At 40.5% G+C, this 25,935-nt stretch overlaps 2 protein-coding genes across 4 annotated transcripts in view; one reads left to right on the forward strand and one right to left on the reverse strand.

Annotated features, from left to right (window-relative positions):
- The first annotated feature begins 8,103 nt into the window (after nucleotides 1–8,103).
- etaa1a (ETAA1 activator of ATR kinase a) lies at nucleotides 8,104–14,769 on the forward strand. Of its 2 annotated transcripts, none has more exons than XM_063883069.1 (7): nucleotides 8,104–8,281; nucleotides 8,651–8,772; nucleotides 9,351–9,479; nucleotides 9,733–9,806; nucleotides 10,248–10,354; nucleotides 11,136–12,631; nucleotides 13,737–14,769. In XM_063883069.1, the coding sequence occupies exons 1-7, from the start codon at nucleotides 8,247–8,249 to the stop codon at nucleotides 13,841–13,843; spliced, it is 2,070 nt and encodes a 689-aa protein (XP_063739139.1). In that variant the 5' UTR covers nucleotides 8,104–8,246; the 3' UTR covers nucleotides 13,844–14,769. The 2 variants fall into 2 exon arrangements, with proteins under 2 accessions (XP_063739139.1, XP_063739138.1); XM_063883068.1 differs by having other exon boundaries at nucleotides 8,121–8,281; nucleotides 8,648–8,772.
- A 6,718-nt stretch (nucleotides 14,770–21,487) lies between these two features.
- The window catches only part of ppp3r1b (protein phosphatase 3 (formerly 2B), regulatory s1ubunit B, alpha isoform, b), a 28,378-nt gene continuing 23,930 nt past the window's right edge, over nucleotides 21,488–25,935 (reverse strand). For both annotated transcript variants that reach the window (XM_063883897.1, XM_063883898.1), the window contains 3 exons: nucleotides 25,328–25,387; nucleotides 24,889–25,073; nucleotides 21,488–23,883 (listed from right to left, as the gene is read on the reverse strand). In XM_063883897.1, coding sequence (XP_063739967.1) covers nucleotides 23,836–23,883; nucleotides 24,889–25,073; nucleotides 25,328–25,387 — 293 coding nt within the window. In that variant the 3' untranslated portion in view covers nucleotides 21,488–23,835. The remainder of the gene's footprint in view (nucleotides 23,884–24,888; nucleotides 25,074–25,327; nucleotides 25,388–25,935) is intronic.

Consider the following 25,935-nt stretch of genomic DNA (forward strand, 5'->3'; position numbering starts at 1 on the left):
TAAAAAAAAACGTGCAGCTGGAGGATCTGGAGCAACAGAAAACTCCCTGAATTGGTTTGAAAGTCTTGACTCGGGTCAGAATGAAGCCCATTACGGCGGAGGCAGAGTATTTCATTGCAGCGCAGTGATTGCACGCCGGTTCCCAACAGTCCTGTAAAGCCCGTCCATAAATTTAAACAATCCTCGCTGTTTCGAACGGAGAGGGGATTTCTACGAACTGTGTGAGCGGCGTCCAGGGAACGAGAGGAGAAAACGAGCAGACATATTGGCTTGAAGTGGACGGGGCTGACATGGGCCAAATGGTACTGTCATCCTGGGAAGAATGAAGTTTCTGGAGGACTGTTTTCATTGCTCCATAGCATTTTCAGATACTGTAATGCTGCGTGCTGACAGCTCGGCCTGCAGTCTACAAATGAAAGCATTCCTGCGGGTGTCTTAGATTTGGAGGGAAAACAGAGGAGCTTGATAGATGTTCACATGCATTAGCATTACCCGACGCAATTAGCTTCTTGGATGTTTCCTGCTCTCCAGATCCATTGTGTTTGGCCCCTTCTTCTTTGTTTCATCAGATGTGCGTCTTGTTTTGTTTAATCTACGAGCCATTAGAGAGAAGCTTCTCTGAGCCCACGATGAGCGAGGAGGTTCGTGTGAAACTCAACAACTCACCACAACAGGGTGGCTCTCCGCTCGCCTCAGAGAGAGCCACAGACTGGCTTCAGAGCTCTCTGGCACCTCAGAAAGTTATGTTCTCTTCTAACCAGAGCGGATACATTTTGGCTGAAGTGCTTTACTGGCAGACTCATGGAAACATAGATTAGTCAGTTATTCCAGAACTTTGCTCAAAGCAGCTTACAAATACCTTCTCATTTTCAGTTTCATATCAGTATTTTCTGCCTCTCCTCCTCCTTTTTCTCATACTGCCTGTGCTGCAGCACCTCTTTTCACCCTCTGTCTGAAACCAGAGCCCAGTCTGCTCTGATTGGGTAGCTGGGTGGCTCTGTTGTGATTGGTCTCATCATGTTACAGAAGTAAACAAGGAGTCAAAAGGCCTTGGCAGACCATTTACATGCACTAAAACTACTGTACCACTAAGGAAAACTACAGAGTAAAATAAAAATGCAAAAACAATAACTGTCTCCATTCTTCAGTTTCACCCTGATACCTCATCAAAAAGCTGCTCCCCTCTGCTGTGACCTAAGACCAAGTATGAACCCTGAACTAAGACTTAAAAAGAAGTCCTGCTTTTCCTCTTCAGCCACTCAGAAAGTCTGTGCAGGCCTCTGCTCTCCACTCTTTGTACTCCACTCAAAAACAAAGGGCTGGGACACCATCTGATATAGATTACAAAGGACCAGTCGGTGGCAATAAATGCAGAATTAAGTTCAGCCCAAACACACGCAGGCTGCTCACTGCATCGGCCGCTTTGTGGGCCACGTCTTGGAGCGCCTTCAGATGGATGTGACGGAGCCACTTATCGTAGAGTTTATAGGCCGGTAATGAAACAGTAACTGGAGTCGTTTGCACGCATTAAAGTGGGTGTTGAAGTGGAAATGTGAAGGGAGGCTCGGGGAACATTAGACCTGAAGTGCGGCGAGCTGTAAACTGTGTACGCCGGCAGAAGAGCGCGTCCATGGGAATTATTTTCAAGCTTGTGATGAAGCAAATGTTGCCCATCTCCGTCTGCTCACCGGCTGCAGCTCAAAGGGAAGACGTCATGTCTGCCAAGCTTTACTGTCGTTTGGTCCAGTTTCACTTTTCCATTCTTCATGTGTGCTAAAAATACCAGCAATCCTATCCGAGCCACATCTGCACTGTTTTAAATCTGACATCCAATCCTCTTCATATCTTTGAACTCAATGAGGGAAAATAGTGTATAAAATGCCTCAGAGCACATATCTGTGAGCAGAGTAAAAGAAACTGTAGTTTATTGCAAATGTTTCCACTGAATTGCCCTACTTTTGGCTAAATTCTCCCCATTGTGGGTCCGTCGAGGACGAAGAGGCACCCAGCTAAATCACTGTTGGAGGCTGAAAATAACAAATCCTTCCAAAAGAAAGAAAATAAACCAGTACTCAGGGTCAATCAGCTTAATGGAGGTGATTACGCTCATGTTCTTAATGAGATGAAGCCTCTTAGGAAGAGCTGTTTTACTACTGTACACGCATCGGATATAAACAGGGGAGGTGGAAGCATTTAGATCATTTATTTAAGTAAAGGGGAAAATAACACGCTGTAAAACGTTCTGTGATAGAAGTCCTGCACAATCCCAGTCCCTTGATACTGTTGTTCATATATCATTGGATTATTTTTACTCATGCATTAATGTACACTTTTGTAGTTGGTTAAGTGGAGCTCAGCTTTAAAGCATATAAATTAAAGCAATACAATCATACAAAAATAGAAATAAACAAACAAATGATAATATATTAATTCATTATTTATTAAAAAAAGAACCACATTTTATAAACTCTTCCTATGTTTTGTCCTCAAAAAAACTTGAATACTTAAATAGCTGAAGTGTTCATATAAATAAAGTAGAAGTTAAAGTAGCAGGAAAAAGAAATACTTAAGTAAAGTACAAGTCCATCAATTTGTACTTACATTCCAGCACTGGGTTAAAATACCAGTCAGTGTTTCCCAGTAACAAGGCCATACATTGTGATTTAGTTAATTAAATAGGTTTCATTTTCAGCCTGGGCTCAGGATGATGCTTTGCGTTTGCAGGGCATCAAAATCTTGCATCTACAGAAAGTTCCTCAATTAGAAATAAAAAATGTGAATAAAAGGAAAGTAAATTGGTGCAAAATGAGCGCTTACAGGATATTTGGAAGCTGCAGGTGCACCAAAAAACATAAAACAACTCCTAGAAACTCGACTTGAAATACCACAGACGCCCCGTGAGAGCAGTAAAAGGGCAATAAATGAAAGGAGCCGTGTTTAAATGCACCTGAAAGATCTTCTGGATGCTATTAAAGTGCAACAACAGGGATCAGTTTCTCCTGCAGGCAGAGGGAGCTTGTGTTTAAAGGATCATCCTGGTTATTTGCAACTACTGTAAGGTCCTTTTGTCCCTTATTTCTATCCGGTATGATCACACACAACAAATGAATAGCTGAGCTCTGGAAACATATCATATGTCACATCTGACACACGTATCAAAATGAGTGTTTATTTCGAGAAAATTTGGCTTTGTTGTCTTCATATTGTCACACAGCCCGGAGGTGTGTTGACCTTTAGTCGGCTTGCGAGTAATTTAAAAAAACACTTAATTAGGTAGTTTTTTGTGAACACAATCAGTACTCAGTTTTAAACAAAGGGTGGATTACGTGTTCCCGTTTACTGCCCCTTAAAGGTCATGAAAATGCATTTTCTTGTTGAGATTATTTTACTTTCTTACTACGAGTATCGGAGTCCAAGTCAAACACTATACTCTGCCAGAGTAAAAAAGAAAAAGGTCATTTTAACATTACAGATTTCTGCTAGTTTCTTGTGGCTTCCTGCTAGCTTGAGGGGGCGGGGCTTAATCAGAAAAAGGTGTGTCTCATATTTCTGTGAACCAATCACTCCTGGCGATGCACATTTCTTTAGGTCTCTGTAAAATCTTTAATGTTACTTGGTCAAAAATACTTAAAATACTTGAGTTTTCAGAAGTTATTTGTGTTACCATCCTGCAGAATATTTATCCAGACGTGGGGCGAAGGGTTGTTCACCTGTTGTCGTTTTCCGTCCTTTAAACGCACCTTAAAGGCCTTTAAAATGTATTTCTTCCAACCGATTCTCACCAGGACAGATAATATCCAACAATACCTGTTTGTATTCACCCAAAGTTAGGGGGCGGGGCTAAATCTGAATAAAGGCGTGTCACATATTTCTGTGCACTAATCAGGACTTAGATCTGACGATTGATTGGTTGATTGGTTGATTATAATCAGATCTGATCCAATAACGTCCACACAGTCCTGGAGCTGCACAGTTCTGACTTTCTGACTCTTTTGCTCAAGTTTTGCAGGATTTGTAAAACTCGTGTTCCTTATGTGAAGTATTTAAAGTTCTCAGGGGCTTTTCAGTTTTCAGAAGACTTGTGTATCCTGCAGAATATTTTCAGTACCCAGGCCTCGTCCAGTAGCCGCCTTCTGATTTATAAACTGGTTTTGATTTCAACAGCTTACAGATGAGCGCTGGTAACTGCAGTTTTTTGCACCCAGGAGGCTTTCTGGCACTTCTAAGGAGACAGTGATAGATTGGTGAGATTAGAGAGCTGCATATCTGACACTGCTCTCTGATCCGCCGGCCTGAAAGCGCTCAGACCTTTTCTAACGAGCCCCGGATCACATTTCAAAGACGGACAATGTCTACTGGGGGGGAAAAAAGAGCCATTTAGCCCACTGCCAATGTAATGTAAAAACCAGGTAGCTGCCTCTTTCCTTCTTGACAGCTCGGCCACAGATTCCTTTCCTCAGTCCATTGAAGCCCGGTGTTTTCTTTAGAGCAGCAGGGTATTCTATCCGAAGGCACAGGCCATGAAATATGGTGCATATCTGTGTTTGGCTGCGAGCCAGGCGGAGGGTCTGAATGTCTGCCCAACAGGACGGTGATGAATCGCTCACATTTCACCTCCGTCCACACAGTTGGCGAGCTGGAAACAGAGCTGCACATTTGCTTTAGAGGACAGTACAGGGTGGATTTTATGGTTTTGTTTTAGCATTTTTTCCCAAGACAAATTTAAAGGTTGCTCATAGTAACCATTTGACAGTGGGAATCAGTTCCTAATATCTCCGTGCTGGGAAATCCCTCCAATCAGGTCACTTTGGATTGACCCATAAGGATGGTTTAAATTTGCCATTGCAATTGTGAGCATTTACACTAGTGTGCTTGCTACTGTTTCTGCAGACACACCACCAAAACTAATTGGCTGTGGGGTTTCTATGTCACTGTGTAATGTTTTCAGAGTGCAGAGACTATCTGTACTCACAGTTAAGCTGCCTTCACATGATGCACCATTGTCTCACTTAAAGATTGGGCACAGGGCCTTGTGGTGAAAACATCCAGTTAAGTTTGGTGATATTGTTACCTCCTCTGCTAGCTTGCGCCGCTACAAACAGCTGCCATCTGATTGGTTGCACATGGAAGGGTCAGCAGCAACAAGTTGAAATAATTTGAACTTTGAATGCAACACGCAGCGACAATTCCAAGCAGTGTGTGACGCCGAGGGCACCGCTCTCTCCTAGAAACACAATGGCAAAGTCAGCGCTGAGCACGTGAAGGCAGTTTAGCGGTTACTTTGAACAATCAGCTTGCTTGCTAATGCTAGGCTGAAGGGCTTAGCCGTAGCTACCAAGTGGTCTACATTGGATGCTAACTTTAGAAGAGCATTGGTCTCAAATTTTTTAAGAGAAAAGGCTTTGAGTGAAAGAGAACTTCTACCCTTTTCCGTGTCCTTATTTTGCATGCAATAGTACGAAGGATGTTTAGCCGCAGGTATAACATACACAAAAATAGAGGAAGTTTCTTTTTGAGTGAAGTTGAGATAATGGGCATATCATTCTAATGTCATAAATGAAGTTGAACTTTTAAGAATAAGATAAAATGAGAGATAAGAGGTACTTTGTTAATCCCGAACTGGAAAATGTTTGGGTTGCAGCAGCATAAAACAAAACAAGGCATTGCACATATTTAGAAATAAAAAAAATAGAAACAAACCAAAAATCCCACTACCTATGTTAGCACACACTTCCCACACTCTAACAACATGTGATGCAGTAAACTGACTGTATTATTACCTCATAAAGAAAGTACAATTAAGGTAGAAATCAATAAAACATGTGTCTATGCTTCAGTTGTCTGCACCATCATCTGCTATAACTCAGTGAATCAGTCACTCATGTGCATGTATTTTGTTCCAGGGAGCATCAATCTGATTTGAAGTGAGCTTGTTTTCAGTGTGTGCTCACATCACTGTGTGTATATACAGTCAGCCCAGCGGGATGTGGCGCGCTTATCCTTCCTTTGGGGAAACGATGGAGGATGAGAGCTGCTACTGACAGCTTCACAAACAACCCCTGCTGCTGCTGCACGAGACTGGCGTCTAATCTCTCTGAGATCATCTGAGATTTACTGCTGCTATGATGGTCTGTCCTGATCATTGTAATGGATCATTAGACCAAACCCCCAAACCCCTACCTCATAATTGAAGCCTGTTCATTATTGCTCATACAAAAAACACAAAATACAGCACTGTTGGTTTGCTTCTGAACAGGTGAGCAGTGGTGGAAAGTACATTTTTCTCAAGTATTACTTTGAGATACTTTAATTGACATGATCTGCCCCTTTATACTTCTTCTTCACGACATTTCAGAGCTAGGTAATGCACCTGTTACTGTTATTATTTATTTATTAACTTCATGGGCTTTGCGGATGCAGATTAATAATACAAAATACAATCAACAAATAGGGTAATGTATTACTAAATGTCAAAATAATACATCATCTATATTGTTGGCTAAATTCACCCAGCAGAATATAAATAAATTAAAATAAGCTCTTAAATTCTGTAATAAAACTCTAGTAATTGTAATCTAGTAATATGATCCTGAAATTGGCCGTTCTGCATGACGATGAAAAGAACATTACAAAAGTATTTGTATAATATTATACTTAATGTATAAAGTACTATACACAGAATAGCACATTTCAGAATAATATTACAAAATATAATTTATGATGCTTATGTGTGCAGCTGGCAAAGCTTACATTACATACCGATGTATACACTTTCATTATATTTCATTATAAAATATGTGTCATTAATATTCTGAATATGAAAATGAATTAAAGCTGTAAGATAAATGAAGTCAATGAAATGTGCTGGAGTAGGTAGCATTACATTAAGCCCTTCTGTTGGCCGCTGGCTTAAAGAGTTGTCTGCATGCCTTGTCCTTGAAAAATTAGCATACACAGTGAAAAAGAAATCAGCCAAATTCTATGAGGTTTGGACTCCCTTTCTTACATTCCTGGAGAATTGTGATCTTGGGGAAGTTTTGGAGACTTGAGAGTGGTATATCCATAGTGAATACTGAATGTATAATAACTTTGATGTCTACATACAACCATATTGTGTCCAGCACCTATTTTATGTCTTTTATGTAATGTTATAAGCCTGTATGTGCGTTGCATTTTTAAACTTTATTTAAATTATTATTATTATTTAATTAATTTTAATCTATCTTCCTTTGTTAGTTCTGTTTATTTTCCCTTAGGGAGGGGGAGGGGGGATTTACATTATTAATGTTGATTCACTTTTTGCTATAATGTACCATTGTGGATTGTCGATTTCTACAAACATCTGAAAATCAATAAATACATGTTCAAAAAAAGTAAAAAATAATAACACAACTCTTAAATAGACTTTAGACCAGGAGTCCGCGAGCTGCCACCAGGGGTCCGCGAGCTGCCACCAGGGGGTGCGCGAGATGAAACATAAAAATATTACAGTGTTGTTTTTTAAGTGGGATTTTTCCATAGGCTACAATAAAAAACAGCAACAGTAAACATTTCCTTTGTAATCCCTTTTACTTTAAATCAAAAAACTATAATTTATTAGTTTGTGATAGAAACGTAGAAGAAGACGGCGCTCTTCTTCTACGTTTCACTGTAGGCTAGGATATTTGCGCGCCAACTCGTTTCATTCATTCTTTCAAATATGACTAACTGGCTGAAATCAGGGAAACTGTCAAGTGGACGTCTCATGACAAAGTTATTTATATGGCGATAAAACAAAGCTAGAAGCGGGTGCGCCGCAAACAAAGTTTGGGAACCGCTGCTTTAGGCTAAAATCCTCCTGATGCAAATCTGTGTGCGCAATAAAATAAAACAGTAGCAAAAGTTGTATTAAAGACGCTACTTCCACCGATGATGCTTGTGTTTAATTTATTTAAGTATATTATTTAGTTTTCATGTTTGACAGCAAATAAGAAAGTTATTTTTTAAAATGAAAACACAACTATTAAATAGACTTCAGACTGAAATAATCCCGATGAAAACTCAATATGCGCAATTTCCGAGCACCTTTGTCGCTCTTGAAGGCCCTGCCGCAAGGAACCCTGGGAATTACAACATCCGGGACGTTCAAAATCACCGCCGGGTGTCCGAAACATTTACAACAACAAGATAAACTGTCAATAAAAACAAAGTTCACTACGTAAACCGCAAACCGTCGGTATTCTAAACGTTAACGGCTGCTCACCATCATGGACCGGAGGAGGATCGACGCTGCGTCCGGTAGGCAGCAGCAGCAGCAGCAGCAGCAGCAGCAGCAGCAGCAGCAGCAGCAGCAGCAGCAGCAGCAGCAGCAGCAGCAGCAGCAGCAGCAGCAGCAGCAGCAGCAGCAGCAGCAGCAGCAGCAGCAGCAGCAGCAGCAGCAGCAGCAGCAGCAGCAGCAGCAGCAGCAGCAGCAGCAGCAGCAGCAGCAGCAGCAGCAGCAGCAGCAGCAGCAGCAGCAGCAGCAGCAGCAGCAGCAGCAGCAGCAGCAGCAGCAGCAGCAGCAGCAGCAGCAGCAGCAGCAGCAGCAGCAGCAGCAGCAGCAGCAGCAGCAGCAGCAGCAGCAGCAGCAGCAGCAGCAGCAGCAGCAGCAGCAGCAGCAGCAGCAGCAGCAGCAGCAGCAGCAGCAGCAGCAGCAGCAGGCGGTGAAAACAAACCGACTGAGGAGGAGCTTCAGGCAGACCCAGCAGACACAGACAGCGGCGGAGGCAGACTCTCCAATCAACCAAAAGTCTGGTCAGTATTTATTCATTTATTTTAGCATCTTTATTTTAGGTTTCTGTTGTTATTACATGCCTCTCTTGTCTGCTATGGCGAGCCCTGACAACATCAAAGCTCCCGGAAGTGTGCCGACCTTTGAAGCCCATATTTGGGTTACCGAATTAATTAATTTAATTAAATGTGCAGTAAGTAATTACTTTAATTTAGCTCAAATAAAAGGCTGTTTTTGGATTATATGTGTGGGTAATATACCTACAGATCATACAAATCCATGGGTAGGCTTTTGTGTGTACATCTTCCATATAGCAAAACTTTACTCAAATTTCAGAATTTTTAACAGTCAGAACAAAACATGGAAAGCTAAAAATGATACTGCATACCTGTGTAAAAGTGTATGTGAATTAACTATATAAAGTCTCAGCCTTTAGTGAAGTGTCCTTGAGGAAGACGTTCAAACCTTGACCTCTGACCTCCTGCAGAGAAAATAGACATGAAAGAGTTAACAGAAGTTTAATAAACTGGGCATCAACGGTCATTGTTCCTGAACCTGTCTCTTTATTTCAATCTGCTTGTTTCTGTTTCCTCTCATTCAGAATTTAAGACCCCGACCCGGATCAAGAGCTCCAGGACAGCTGTTTTCAGCGCAGAGTCTCCGCACAACGACTCAGACTTTCAGCAGGACATCATTTGGGACGCCAGCTCTCCTTCCCCCAACAGACTCGGTAAACGCAAGCCTTTAAAACCGTTAATGTGAAATAGAGTTCACCCTCTGAGCTCAAAGCCCCTTCTGTCACATGTTTGGCTCATCTGGGCTTCTTTTCTGTAGATGCTTTTAGAACATGTGCTGCATAATCAAGTAATATACATGTTTTTATTCATGACACGCTGAGCTGTCAGCATATGTAGGCTGCAGGGATGTCACGTGGATGTACAGACAGTTAGTCTACAAGTGTCTTGTTTGTGTTTGTTTTCCAGGTAAAAGAGCAGCCAGGAAGCAGCCTGCTCGGGTTGCGAACATCTCAGACATCGTAAACAGGATCGCTCCAAAGGTCAGTAACATGGCTAGCCCTGCACACATTTGAATTCATGAACCCGTCTGAAATCCCCTTATTCTGTATGTTTATTTTCTAGGTTCATATTTGTATGTAGTATCTCTACTCGGACATGTCTCCATGCTTTAATGTTCAAAAAGCTCTTTTTTTGTCTCATACTGTCTGTGCTGCAGCACCTCTTTTCACCCTCTGTCTGAAACCAGAGCCCAGTCTGCTCTGATTGGTGAGCTGGTCGGCTCTGTTGTGATTGGTCAACCGCTTAGAGATGTCCCGCCCCTTAGCCTATCCTGTATAATGTGTTGGAGCCCTTGCCATATTAAGGCCTCTTTTAGTAAAGGTTTTTCAGTGTTTTCTCTGTTTCTTTGTGTTGTCTGCTCAGAGCCTGCATAAACCGCATGTATTAATACTCTGCTGGTATTGTTTCCTGTCTCTCTGAAGCATGGCAGACCCAAGGTTGCAGAGCCGATGTTGCAGCAGTGGATCGGAGACACCATTCCCTGCACGCCTGATGTTCAAGTTCCCAAACTCAAGAAGAAATCCCTGAGGTACAGTAGGTTCAGACGAAGCAAACACACATCTGTAACCGAGCTTCAGGTGGTTATCATATTCCTCTCCTCTGAAGTTCATAGGCGTTCAGGCTCTATGTGATTTTAAAGTTGTGAAATAATGTTCATAAATCATTTCAAAGCCTCTAACGGCGTCTTCGGTGTCTCAAAGTCTGTGGAGTTTATATCACCCTTTATATAACTAGTGTACAAACACAAATTGTATCTGCAACTATAGATCTTTTTGCAATAACAATCTGTTTTTACAAAGACAAGTTAATAAACAATCACAGGCTTTGAAATTTATTCTAGAAAAAACATCTTTCCAAGTTTTAACTGTCTTGTCGTAACATTTTGTGACATATGCCAGGTGCAATTTTTGCAGCATTTCATGTAGCTTTAACCTGAGTTTGCTTCTAATAATAGTTCCCTTTCACTCGTATAAATAATAATAATAACAATGCACTAAGCCATTTGTCAATACAGAGTAAACTAATACAAATGAAACAGATCTAATTAAATAAACTGTATCGAATACATTGGCATGAATCCACAAGGTCACAACAGGGGCTCATATTGCAAAAGGAGCGACAGAAAATACATGATCACGTTAGAAAAGAAAATACAAAACGTCTACCAGAAGTATATTAATAGAAAGCAACGAGTGCATGGTGTGGAAGCAAAATACACAAAACAAATGAATTATTCAAGGACCGTTTATACAGCCTCCACAAAGGTTCAAACCCTAAAGATTAGACTAATTGTTTTGTTTTTCTGGCAGACTGAACGCGGTGGACGACCTGCTGAAGCTGGCCAAGCAGTTTGACTTCAACATGTGTCATCAGGACGAAGAAGAGGAAGAGGTGGAGGACCTTCATCAGCAGAGTCTGGAGCTGCTGTCAGACGACATTTTGGATCAAATCGACTTCTCCCCTTCCCTTCCTGAAAACCGTCGCCCGGCTGTGGAGGCAGTGGCTGGGACCGAGGTTCAGCTCAGCCTGGATCAACACATGGAGGACGATTTGGACCTCCTGTTTGATGGACCGACCCAACGTTTAAGCGGGAACTTAAGTCAGGTGTTTTCAGCTCAGCCGTCCCAAGTGAAACCCGCAGCCAAAAGGGTTTCTGGGAAAACGTCTGCTTTATCACACACTCCCACTCCCGTTGTTTCCACGACAAACATTAAAGATGACTTTGACGACGATTGGGACAACGACGACTTGCTAAACGACTCTTTGGTGTTGGAGATGACGCAGAATCCTCATAAATTCATTTCCCCAAAGCACTCTTCAACCCAGAAACAACCCAGTCAAATCACATTTCCAAGAGAAAGTCAAACTAATGTTCAATCAGCTGTTTCTAAAGTGGAGAAGCCTACTGTGAGGCAAAGAGCGAGTTTCAAACTGGAGCCCAATCCTAATTTCCCTGTCAAACTAATCCAGACGGACACTTGGGCCAATTCGAAGATGGATTACAGCTTGAAGAAAGACCCTACGCAAAACACGTTTTCTTCCGGAAACAGTGTTTTAAAAAAGGCGGGTTCTCAGCCTACCTGGCAAACATCAAACACGGTGAAATCAGAACCACTGAAACCCCAATTGAATCAAAAGACTTCTGTTTCCTCTTCTTCTTCTGCTGCATCAAACATGCAAACGTCGAACACAGTGAAGTCAGATCCACAGAGACAACCGTTTAATCAGAGGACCTGTGTTTCTAAATACAACACGCCTACTGCTACTGCATCGAACACTTCAAAAACAGCTCAAATGTTCCCAATAAAACCCGCAGTAGCTTCAACGCCTGCCTTCTCCGAACACCAGGAGGAGGACTTGTCGAATTTCTTCGAGTCCGACCCGGTTTGGGATGACCTGGCTGACGACGACCTGCTGTGTGAAATGTGCGAAGACGTGGAGAACCAGATCCAAAACGTGCCCCAAGCTTCTACAAAACAGCCTCCTCCCTCGAGTCCCGCGTCAAACCAGAGAGCGCCGCTTCAGCCGTACAACAGGAACCAGCAGCCAGCCAATCAGCAGAGTTTTATACCGAAAAAACCAACACCAACAAATGTTTCTTCTGCATCAGGAAGAGCCGCTGGCAGCTCATTGGCTGCTGGGTTCATCTCTGACGTCGGGGCACAGGTGACAAATTCTTTCCGATCCACACAAGTGCAAAACTCCACAAACGGCTCGGGGTGTGTGCAGTCAGCAGTGCAGGGATGCAAGGGCCAGTTCAGCTTCAAGAAGCCTAACAACCCGGTTCCTACTGTAAACAGCTCAGGTAAGAGTGGGAGGTCTATCTGTTTCCTCCTTTAGACACACTCTTTAACATCACAGGCACACACAACCACATCATGAAGTCAGTTTGACAGGTTTGTGATCGGTTGATGGACGACTTCTTGCAAAGGCTTGGGAGTCTTGGAAAGTTTCACAACTTTTCTATTAAAAATCATATTCGATGTAGACAAATGTTTGCTTATTTGACCAGCCACGATCCAAAACTGTCACAAAGTAAATGCTGGCTGTTAGGATTATACAATCACCAGGATTATATTATATTATTAAAAGCGGTGCTTGTGACACATTTCTGTGTGGCAGTGGCTCAGTCTGTCGGAACTTGGTCTTTGAACTGTAGGGTCACCTGTTCACCTCCCGATCAGACCAGTGAGTCTCTGAGTACTAGGTTGGGTTAAATGCAGAGGTCCAATTTCGCTGTGTGTCCATCTCCACGTGTGACAAAATAACGAGGGTTTCATCCTCTCCAATTCTTCTAAATAAAATAAAGGTTTCTAGCTATTGCTAAATAATGGTCTCTATTATTTTTGCCGTACCGGTTTCAAAGTAATATTGTAGAATGATAAAAGAAGAAGAAGAAGAAGAAGCTGCCGTTATCTTTGCATTTTGAGCAAACATCAAATAGGTTATGAAGGTTAGCAGATGATTTTTACCGTGTGAGACACAGCTTTGATCACGCTCACTGGAGAGAAATACTAATCATTGCACTGTGACTGTGGGGTTTCAATGTGTCTGTAATTCTTAGAAAGTAAAAAGTTTAGTTCTGGAATTTTAGATAAACTCCAATAAATAGTTGATTTTTAATTAAAAACAATAAAGTGTAAATACAGCCTGAGCATTTAAAGCCTACACTTTAATTTTAACTCTTAATATCTTTAAACTTGTGTTAATTTATGTGGAAAATTCAACTTCAAATTTCCCCAGGACTTTGCAACCCTAGTAACAAATCATGATTTACCACGCTAGTTAACTAAGCTTGTTCTGTACATTTTTAAACCACATTTGTCAATTAAATGTGTCAGTTTTGTCTTTATCTTTCAGGTATTACAGTCCTTAAATGCTTAACATCCTCATCCTGTGTTTTTCTGCAGATGTTGGTAAATGCTCGGCAGCAGAGATCGCGCTGAAGAAGCAGCAGGCGATGGAGAAAAGACGACAGCGACTTCAGGCCACCCAAAACCTCCGAACTCCAAGCTGAGGGAGGCAAACCGGCCTCGAAAATAACAACACACCTGTCTCCGCTCACCGGTCTGAAGAGGACACCAAACAGAAACAGCTGTCCGAGCTCCACCTGTGCAGCAGGACTCTAAACACATTCCTGAGGACTTTCTCAAATGTAAGAGTTTAAATCAGCATTTCTCGTACAAATGTGTGATTAAAAACCGTAATGATGTTTATGTCGAGTTTCTAATCTATTTTAAAGGTGTCCTGTTTTTTAGATCATGGCACACATGGCCTATATGCTATTTGAGATAGAAAGTATGTGTGGGCGTCTTTAAGTAAAGAGCTGGAATCATGCTTAGCCTAGCTTAGCATAAACACTAAAGGCAGGGAGATAGCTGTTTGCTCTTCACTGTTTAAAGTTAAAAAACAGCTAAAATTGCCTCTAAAACTCACTGATGCTAGGCTAGCAGTTTCCCCTGCTTCCAGTCTCTATGCTAAGCTAGGCTAACCACGTCCTGACTCCACACAGACGAGATCTCTCCTCATCTCACTCATAATTTAAGCAACTTCAAACTGAAGTTTTTAGTCATTTAAAGATGTACCAACGTTGTCTCTTAATTTGTGTCATTTGATATCTAAAAGTGTTGCTTCCCCCCCCCGAAAGTATGGACCAAACTCCTTCTTTGCACTTAAATAAAAATGACTTAAATACCTTCAATAGTAATTTGTTTTCTGTCAAAAGATTGATATCATTTGTTTGCAGTTATTGCTCTAAGCTAGGCTAACCTGACACTTCTTTTAAATATTCATCATTCCTTTTTTACTGTGAACACTGAGAGTCGCTTTTCTAACGTTGCCTCTGTTTTCTACATTGCTGTAATTTCACTTTATTTCCTGTAAAGCACTTTAACTGTTTTGAAAGTGTTTTACCAATAAATGTTTTATTGTTGATATCATTAATTTGTTGTTGTTGTTGTTGTTTTTGTTGTTGGTTTTATCAGATTTTTTAAAGGAGGGACATAAAAAGACACTTTCCATTTTTGAGAAGTTGAATTAACTGCATGAAAAACTACAACTATTAAACACACTTTAAAAGATAAGAGTAGCAATAATGAATCCAAAGAGTAAAAGTAAAGTAGAAGTACTCAGATCTTGTACTTGAGTAAAAGTAGAAGTACTCAGATCTTGTACTTGAGTAAAAGTAGAAGTACTCAGATCTTGTTCTTGAGTAAAAGAAGAAGTACTCAGGTCTTGTACTTGAGTAAAGTAGAAGTACTCAGGTCTTGTACTTGAGTAAAGTAGAAGTACTCAGATCTTGTACTTGAGTAAAAGAAGAAGTACTCAGGTCTTGTACTTGAGTAAAGTAGAAGTACTCAGGTCTTGTACTTGAGTAAAGTAGAAGTACTCAGGTCTTGTACTTGAGTAAAGTAGAAGTACTCAGATCTTGTACTTGAGTAAAGTAGAAGTACTCAGGTCTTGTACTTGAGTAAAGTAGAAGTACTCAGATCTTGTACTTGAGTAAAGTAGAAGTACTCAGGTCTTGTACTTGAGTAAAGTAGAAGTACTCAGATCTTGTTCTTGAGTAAAGAAGAAGTACTCAGATCTTGTACTTGAGTAAAAGTAGAAGTACTCAGGTCTTGTACTTGAGTAAAGTAGAAGTAGCAGAGTGTAGGAATACTCTGTCACAGTAAAAGTATTCTAAATGTTCCTCCAGTGAAAGTAGAAAGTACTCTCATCTAAATGTACTTAAAGTAGCGACAGTAAAAGTAGTCATTGTCTGATTGGTCCATTTCAGAATAATATCTCTGATATGTTTTATAATGATTGATCATTAAAGTGTTCTCAGAGCTGGTAAAGGTGCAGCTAGTTTGAATGGCTTTGTATACTGCAGGGTAGCTGCTGAATTTACTCCAGGTGAACTAAAGTCTGATTTAAGGTTGGTTATATTTAACTTCATTAATCAACATCTGTCTAGCAACTAAAGGGATTAAACAAATGTAGTGGAGTAGAAGTATACCATTTAATTGTTTTAGAATTAAAATGATACATAGAAAACAACAGTAGGTTTTCATTAACCACACACTTGTTGAATATGTATCTACAAAATAGGAGTAAAATAATATACATGTTAAAAACCTTTAATTGATGATCGTATCTCTGCAGCAGACACCTGAATACCGGGGTTTGGGTTTGAGTTTATGAGGGGGGGGTCAGGGGCTTCATTAAGTCTGGCAGCTGTCTGATGGAGCAGATACTCGCTGCAGGTACTCCGTCCCGACAGGTAAACCGAGCCTCGCTATCAGCAGACAGGTGTGTAACTGTAGTCAAATCACAGGCACACTGATGATATCTGCCGCGGTCTAATCACGCTGTCGTTCTCCCAAACTGACTCCAGGATTCACTTCACTTCGTCTGGAAAAAAAAACGCTTCTCTTTGCCAGGAAGAAGACGTTTTCTCAATTAAAAAGGAGCTCATTTTGGCTTTCAAAGTCAGTGTGTGAGATATTTGTATATTCAGTATTATGTACATTTGAATAAACTACATTCTGTTCATAGTTGATCATGGAGAAGAAATAATCTCATTAGTTGATTAATCAAATAAAGTAGCTGCTGTGCTATTACTAATGTGAGCCAGCAAGCATTAGCCACCTTTAGCTTAGCATTGGTGACGTAAAATGTCACGTGATCTTGCGTTAGCTTTTACTTCCAGTGATTGCAATTAACGTTAAAAAATAAGTGCAGATTATCCTGCTGACCATCGTAAACGTGTTTGCCACAGATTGTATATTATACAAACATTCAATGGAAACATTTTTTCCATGGAAAGTAGTAAGATGTTGACTTCCTGGTTGGTCTACAACAATAATCTGCCACTCCATGACCTATCGGCTATAGATGCTAAGCTAAAGGCGGCTAATGTTTGCGTGTTGATGTTTGGTCTCATTCAGTGAGCAACCACAGTTTTTAAGACACTCCAGCGCAAGACATTCACCAGTAGGGATGTTAACTGACTTCTTTTGATGTTGTAAACCTGCTTTAAGGATTCTAACCACAGAAGCATCCCAAAAACATTTGAGATAGACGAATCGGACGTGCTAAAATGCTGACTGCTTTCTGGGTTTTACGACTCATGCCTGCACGCTCTCTGGTCATTTGAAGGTAAACGACGACGAGGATAATCTGTCGAACTGTCAGATGTGAAAGTATGCTGTCCCCTGGTGGCCAGAAGTGAAACAATACAGCTTTAATTGGACCACTGTTTAAACATTTTCTACCATACAAAAAAAAAAAACCACACACACACACACACACACACACACACACACAGGCGCAGGCGCACACACACACACACACACACACACACACACACACACACACACACACACACACACACACACACACACACACACACACACACACACACACACACACACACACACACACACACACAGGTGGTGTTTTCCTGGCCTCACCTGACACCACAACAACATGGCTGAAAGTGTTTACGGCGGATCCTTTTACCCTCTGCAGCCGACACTTACCTGCAGGTGAAATTAAGCTACCTGAGAGGTTACTCTGAACTCTGAATGACTCCCCCCTTACCTCCACCTCCTCCCCCCCCACTGTGCTTCATTAATAATTCCCAGGCCAAACTCAGTGACAGGTTGGTGTGTGTCCAGCTCTCACAGACGACAGCCTCACTGATAAAGAGCGGCACAGGTTTCACTGTAAAGACCTTTCCTGACGTCTGTGATATGTTAACGTCAGCGGAAAAGCCATCAGAAACTACTAAACTAGTGAAGGCTCACTTAAGAGTCTCTTGAACCCTGGTGATACCTGGTATAATGAAATATCAGAGCGGGTTAAAGAGTAGAACAGATACCAAGGAGCATTTAATGCTTCTACATTTCAGTATTTGACAGTTAACCTTTATTTCATCTCTGTTCAGGATCATTTAAAGAAGGATTTGCATGACGGAAGTTTAAGTTGTTTAGTGTAGAATGGCGTAAATATGTCATATAAAGCAGAGGTGTAAAGTAACAAAGTAAATTCACTTAAGTACAATATTGAAGTACTTGTACATTACTTTAGTATTTGCACTTTATGCTACTTTGTACTTTTACTCCACTACATTTACTTTATCCCTTTAGTTACTTTACAGATTTGGATTAATGATGGTAAATATGATCAACCCTTAACTCAGACTTTAGTTCACCTGCAGTAAATCCAGCAGCTACCCTGCAGTATACAAAGCCATTCAAACTAGCAGCACCTTTACCAGCTCTGAGAACACTTTAATGATCAATCATTATAAAACATATCAGAGATATTATTCTGAAATGGACCAATCAGACAATGACTACTTTTACTGTCGCTACTTTAAGTACATTTAGATGAGAGTACTTTCTACTTTCACTGGAGGAACATTTAGAATACTTTTACTGTGACAGAGTATTCCTACACTCTGCTACTTCTACTTTACTCAAGTACAAGATCTGAGTACTTCTACTTTACTCAAGTACAAGATCTGAGTACTTCTACTTTACTCAAGTACAAGATCTGAGTACTTCTACTTTTACTCAAGTACAAGATCTGAGTACTTCTACTTTTACTCAAGTACAAGATCTGAGTACTTCTACTTTAACTCAAGTACTAGATCTGAGTACTTTTACTTTAACTCAAGTACAAGATCTGAGTACTTCTACTTTAACTCAAGTACTAGATCTGAGTACTTTTACTTTAACTCAAGTACAAGATCTGAGTACTACTTTTACTCAAGAACAAGATCTGAGTACTTCTACTTTAACTCAAGTACAAGATCTGAGTACTTCTACTTTTACTCAAGTACAAGACCTGAGTACTTCTACTTTTACTCAAGTACAAGACCTGAGTACTTCTACTTTAACTCAAGTACAATACCTGAGTACTTCTACTTTCACTCAAGTACAAGATCTGAGTACTTTTACTTTTACTCAGGTACAAGATCTGAGTACTTCTACTTTTACTCAAGTACTAGATCTGAGTACTTTTCAGCCCTCTGTATAAAAGTATATAATAGAAATGTCAAAGTAGTATGAATGACACACAATGATCATTCAAAAGTCCTAGTGTGTGATATAAAGTCATATTACAGTAAGCCTCAATAATGTCCCAGAAACTGGTTTGACAAAATAAATAAATAAAGAATAAATTAAAAACACAGAGTATGAATAGTCGTTAGTCATTAGGCATTAGGCCTATGTCAATAACATGTGATAAATATTCCTGGTATGGTATGTCATACACACACATCTTATAGTATAGTATGTCTTAAACATGTCACACAAAAAGTATGCCAAGAAAATGTAAACCAAGACATTTATTTAGTATATTAACTACACAAAAGTCTGAATATTTAAGTCATAATTAATAGTTTAGTTTATCCAGAAAAACGTCCAAATACATAATTATTTGCCTCAAAAACTCACAGTAAAGTATAACATAAAAAGTTGTTCTATATTATTACAATTAGGGCATGAAGGGGGGGCTCAAGGGCACCATGGCGGGGCCCAGGAGGTGAACTGGGACCTCTCCAAGTACCAGTCCACACTCCTTATTATAGGTCTGTTCGTATAGGTCACAAAACACTCACAGTATGTTATGTCATAAAGAAGTCAGAATATTAAATCTGCCCTTTTAATGTCATGTATGTCACAGTGCAGCATCTCATAAACATGTCATCAACAAGTCAGAGTAGATTCTGTCGTTTTTTAAGTCTCCTTTTTCAGTTCCCATCATAAATAAACTGTTTTTCTTTAAATCTGTAGCATTTTCTGACTTGTCTCTGTGTGCTCTGAGGCTGCGGAGTGTAAATCATGTTTCTCGGAGCAGTGTGTGTGCAGTTTCTCAGCCGTTATGGCGCAGACTGTTTGAGAGGAGATTTTTTTTTTCGAGGCTCTGGCTGAGAGACTTTCATGTTTGCTCGTGTGAAAATAAATCCTGAGTGCAAATCACAAACAGATGAGGAGGAGGCGGAGGGTCCGAGAGCTGCAGAGACAGTATGAATGAGACTTTTAATTGTTAGTGACGGCAACAACTGGCCCACTTCTTCTTCTGCTGCTCCATTAGAGGCAGTCAGACCTCAGAAATCTATTATCACATCAGAGAAACAAGATTCTGTGGCACAAAATATACAACAATAACAAGTTTTAAACAAAAGAGCTAAGTTTTAAGATACAAGATGAGTCGTGGATCCTGAGTCGGGGCAGTACTGGTCGCTGTGGTTCCGGCCTGATGCTCACCTTACTAGTTTGTCCCACAGGGTTGTTGACATCCACCTGGATTCAGCTCCTATTTATAGACACATGCATTTTCAAGCATTTGGACTACCTATGTTGTAAATGTATTATCTTTTTAATGTACACACGACATCTATTGCACGCCTCTCCGTCCTGGGAGGGGGATCCCTCCTCGGTTGCTCTGCCCGAGGTTTCTCCCATTTCCTCCCGTTAACTGGGGCGATCCTTTGGGAGTGTTTCCGATGTGAGGGTCCAAGGACAGAGGGTGTCCTATTCATGTTCTGTACTAACAGTAAAGTCCACTGAGTAAAGTCCACTCGTATTGGGCTGTTTCCTAGAATAAAAAAAACAATAGTGCATTTTCGGATGTGGAGTAGAAGAAGTATGGAAATGAGTAACTCGACATTTTAAGATATTCTCTAAAAGGTAATTGTATACTGAAATATTATGAATTAAGATAATGATTGTACAGGTACTAAGAAGCCCAAACTGGGAGGTCTACAGCTACACTTTATCAACAGGTGTCCACAAACTTTTGTCCATCAGTGTTTCTCTCCACCAGTGGCCTCACGATGCCCCCTGCTGGTCGGAGGAGGGTATTACATGTTTAAATCCATCACCTGTTTTTCATCGTAAAGCAGCTGTGAATGTCTCCAGCTCACAGGAGAAGTGTTTTCATTCTTGTGTGCTTCAATATATTAGTTCATATTCCCAGTGGTAGAAGGAGTATTTAGATTAAGTAGAAGTATTTGTAAAATATTCTGAAGTAAAAGGAAAGCAAAATGTACTTTAACTATTATATATTTTAAGAGTGTTATTGTTCATGCATTAATGTCAAAAGGGGATTTGACTTTTGATTTTGGTAGAGTTAATTTTGAACCAATAACTAATGGTTATTTTAATTATGGATTTACCTGCTATATTTGCATCCAAAGAGACACCTTCACAATATTTGTTTTGTCCAAACCTTCAAAGTATTACTAATACATTACACTTTTTACATTTATTAAAAGGGGCGCTATTATGCTTTTGGGGTTTTTCCTTTCCTGTGTTCTATAGGTTTTTGTGCCTGTAAATGGTCTGCAAAGGCTAAAATCCTGTGTTCCCTGCAGATTAGCTAGCGCTGCATGTTGTATGTGAGAGGTTAAGGGGCGGGACGTACACCAATAACAGAGCAGGCCAGCTAGCCAATCAGCGCAGACTGGACTCTGGTTTCAGACAGAGGGTGAAAAGAGGAGCTGCAGCACAGGCAGTATGAGAAACATAAAGAGTTTTTTGTACATTAAAGCATGGAGACATGTCCCAGTAGATGCAGAAAATACAAATATGAACCTGAGAATGAGCAGAAAAGGCTCCTTTAACTAAAAATGATGAATGAAAATGTAAGCTCACAGCGTCTGTAACTTTCAAACAGTTTATTTCTCATTTTTCCATGTATGAAGTTTCAGTGATGCAGCAAAGATGAAAACAGGAGTGAAACTCTAAGACTGAATCCATGTGGCCTCCATCACAAACGTCCCTTTAAAGCCCTGCAGACATTTCAGCACCGACTCAAACCAAACAAGCAGGAAACCAACCGTTTATAAGAAAATCAAAAGTGAAGAAACAAAAACATCCCTAAAACAGATCGAGTGGCAGGCGACTAAAAAACATTTAAGATTACAGTTTTTTTTCCATGTTTAAACCTTTATTGGCAACATCAACGTGCTTGAAATGTTCATGTTTTTATTCATCACCATTATTTATATGTAAACACAACACGGTCTCACTGAATTTCATGAAATGAGCCAAAACTCTGAAATGCAAAATGAATAAACTACAATACAAATGTTAAAGATTACTTATCCTCACCATGAAATACACTATCTGATAATAACACAACCCTGACTCCATGTCCACACGCTTAAAATAGGAAACTATTACAGCTAAATAAACAGTTTTTTAAAGTAGCTATTTCTCATGATGTCTATCTATTTGAACATGCACCAAAAACTGTAGTTTCTTATTGTATAACTGTATAAAAATTCAAATATGCAAGTGGTCAAACCAGTAATACACATACTAGCATGCACAGAGTAGATTATTTGCATTCGCAAGACATTTCACTCATTTCATTAAATTTTGAGACCAGCTTTGAAAAAAGACCTTTAATAAAGCTTTTAAAGAGCTTTTAATAAAATCTGATCTACATGCAAAGAGCAACGGGCAGAAGAAGAAGAGGAGATCAGATCACACGTCATGCAAACACATCACAAGTCTCTCGTTTCAGGTAGAAAAGTCTTGCAGAGCGGCGGTAAATAAGCCGGCAGTGTACTGAATACGGAGTACAGCAGGTTTCTCTAGCGCTTTGTTTTCCCTCCTCAGCTTTGCTTCTCCCCCAGAGAAAGTCGGAGTATAAAGACGTGAATGTCCGAAAGCAGACGAGCTGCAAATGCACAGATTCAGTTCTCTCCCGCAGAACACTTCTGTGTTTCTCAAAATCATTTACAGCCTCGCCTCGGAGCTTGTGTGTTTTTTTTTAACTAAATCTTACAGTAAAAACAAAATACTTGTTTGTACAGCCTAAATGAGTCTTCCCAACCTGCAGTAGCCCCGCTTGTTGTTCAACCATCATCAGCTTTACCGTTTCTAATTTTCATGAAGCGAGAGATGTCCAGATTTCTGCACATTTAGTTTTCCTTAAATGGGCAGAAATGATACAACTATGAGTTTTTCTTGGCTGAATTCAAGCTGCAACAACTGATGTTATTCCACAAAGCTGAGAGTGTTCTGCATTGAATCTACAGGTGTGTGTGTGTGAAGTAATATTACTCTCAACATCAACGGTAGGCGCTGTTCAAAGAATGCAGACTCGTCCCTGACAGTATTCATGCTTGTCGTAATTACAGGTTTCCGACTTGTACTTAATATTCAACATCTTATCACAACTCGGTGCTTAATTACACAAAAAAAGTGCCTAAAAAAAGCAAAACAAATGGACGCTCATGTCTGGAAACATGTAGTGCCCAATCTCCCTCTGTCCTCCTGACAAAATGACTGTAAAATGAAGCCGTTGTTTAAGTGTAAATAATGCAATACTCCAGTAAGATAAATGCATTCAATAATACAATTACATCTCTAAAATAAAAGACAGATTTTTTTATTTTTTAAATATATATATATATATATATGTATATATATATATATACACCTGTAATTCAACTGCATGTCATAAATTGTTGTTGGCACTTCATGCTGTGTTTGTGTTGTTCTGAAATCAAGTAACGTCACCGCTCACTACACTCATCCACTAAAGTTTACTTTCTTTAAGATCCTTTGATTCTCCAAGAAAAAAAAAAACAATGACACCAAAATAAATATAAAAAACCCACATACCTTTGAAAAAACCAGTAAAACATACAGAACACATACACACTGAAAGACACACACACACGCACGCACGCGCACACACACACACACACTCCAGCTTTCCTCCACCAAACTGAAACCGCCGCTCTGCGTTCAAAAGCCGTCCGTCAGCTTTTTAGAAGTGCGGCGAGTCACAGAGAGTTCCTGTTCGATAATACTTGGTGAGAGTTTGGCTTCAGAAGGCTCGGGGGAGAGGGGGGGAGAAAGGGCAAAGGGAGGGAGGGACTGAGGAAGGGGTGGGGGGGATTTTTCACAAAGAAAATACTTTCATTGAGCGTATTGTTGGACGACGTCTTCAAGCAGATCTTCAGTAAATGGAGGAAGAAAAAGAACAAAGTTGTCAGACGTCCACCACCATCTTTTTGTGAATGTCTAATCCACCAACGACCTGCAGGGGACAGAGGGAGGAGGGGGAGGGGTCACTTTTCAGTTTGTTTACATTACTCTTAAAACAATTCATGAATGCTTTTTCTGTAAATGACCAACAGAGAGTCTGAACATACTTGTTTAAAGAGGCCCTATCCTGCTTTTTGGAGTTTTCCCTGTCCTGTTGTCGTATAGGTTTTTAGTGCATGTAAATGGTCTGCAAAGGTTAAAATTCCTACGTCCCCTCCAGAGGGAGTTTCTCTCCCACACACCCTTCCAAAAACACCTCCATTGCACTACCATTTGGTTCAGGAACATAATGACATCACCATGTAACACTCGCGTACAAACACATTATACATGAGAGGCTAAGGGGCGGGACATCTCTAAGAGGTTGACCAATCACAACAGAGCCAGCCAGCTAACCAATCAGAGCAGACAGGGCTCTGGTTTCAGACATTCAACTTTTCAAATCCCTTGTCCTTTAATAATGGCGATATATACTTATTAATACAGGATGAATGAAAGTATAAATATGACACAAAATGTATTTCATTAACCTAAAAATAAATTGACGTTTCAATGAGACACTATACTACGATGTGTTTAAGACCTTTAAAGGACAAACTATTCTATGAGGCTGAAATATCGGCCTTTTTTAAACGAAACGGTTTGTAACTCTCTGTAATGTGTCACTTGAGCCTCTCTGTAGCTCTACAGAAGTCTTTTATAGCCTCTTTAAGCTCCTAATTTAACGGCCCTTTATACTGTTTAACTTCACTCTTATATTCACTTTAAATAGGAACAATTAGCTGCTTTCAGAAACACTGTATAAAGAACACATTTAGTGTCAGACCAACATGTTCAGCTTGTGGCCTTCATGTTGTTCTCACAATAAAAGAGTCCTGTCCTCTTCAGATGATAACTTTTAAGTAGCTGAAGTTGTGCCAGAAATGTAAACTGTGTGTTTAAGCTGTGTTTTTCAGTCTGCAGCTCTCTGGTTCGAAACTCAGGAAGATGAACTCACCGCACAGAACTCCTCGAAAGATATCCGGCCATCGCCGTCTTTGTCTGCGTTGATGATGGTTTTGTCGACGATCTGCTGCAGCTGGGTGTCCTTCAGGTTGTTTCCCACCATCATCTTGAGGACCTGGAAGAGCTCCCCGTTGGATATGTAGCCGTCTTTGTCCATGTCGTAGATCCTGAAGGCAACTGAGGAGCAGAGAGGGGGAACGATGTCAGTGTTTACAGTGTTCAGAGGAGCTCAACTCACGATACGGAGTACGACTACTGGAGGTCAGTTTAAAGGCCACAAAACAAAATCACTTCTACTTATAAACAGGACCTCCTACTGTACCCAATCAAGCCTCTGTGGCAAAAGATTGCAAACCTTTGAAGCGTATATAACTGAAGTTATTAATGATAAGAAGGCAACAGAGCTATGAGGAAAACTGATGGACACTTACAACGCAACTTCTGCTCCTTGTCACCTTTGACGCTGAACTGGGAGACTCCTTCGATGAACTCTGGGGAAGGACAGAAACATCATCAGTTAAAATGGCAGTTAGATAATAAGCCTCCTGCTACATAATAAATATCACTTATACTCCCAAAATAAACGAAAAATCACAGAAGCACTGATGAGAAAAATCGCGGAGCAGTAGTGTGCAGCTATCTACATCATTTACATTTTCGATGTTCCATTTAGTGTTAACTTCCCGTCTGCTTTCTTCTGTTGATCTCTCTGACGTCTCTCTTCTAACCTCTTTCCTTCTCTCCCTCGATGCCCCTTAGCAACAGACATTATTTTTGCTAAGTAGCGGTGTGTTAACGAGTATTAACAATCTCTGAAATCTCTCAACTACACTGTGTAATAAAACGCAAATGTTCCCGTAAAATGTTAAAGTGATGCCAGACAACAATATTTCTGTTCCTCAAAAATGGTATAGTCCAGAAATATGAAGATGGTGTCAGATGTCTGGTCAGACGGCAGAGACAGCTTTGTCGTTACGGAGAATAAATAGGGGATGGATGTCCGGTGGGTCTGCCGGTGACGAGTGGCAGGCAGCAGGCT

Source organism: Eleginops maclovinus, chromosome 5 (genome assembly GCF_036324505.1).
Source record: "Eleginops maclovinus isolate JMC-PN-2008 ecotype Puerto Natales chromosome 5, JC_Emac_rtc_rv5, whole genome shotgun sequence".
NCBI lineage: Eukaryota > Metazoa > Chordata > Actinopteri > Perciformes > Eleginopidae > Eleginops > Eleginops maclovinus.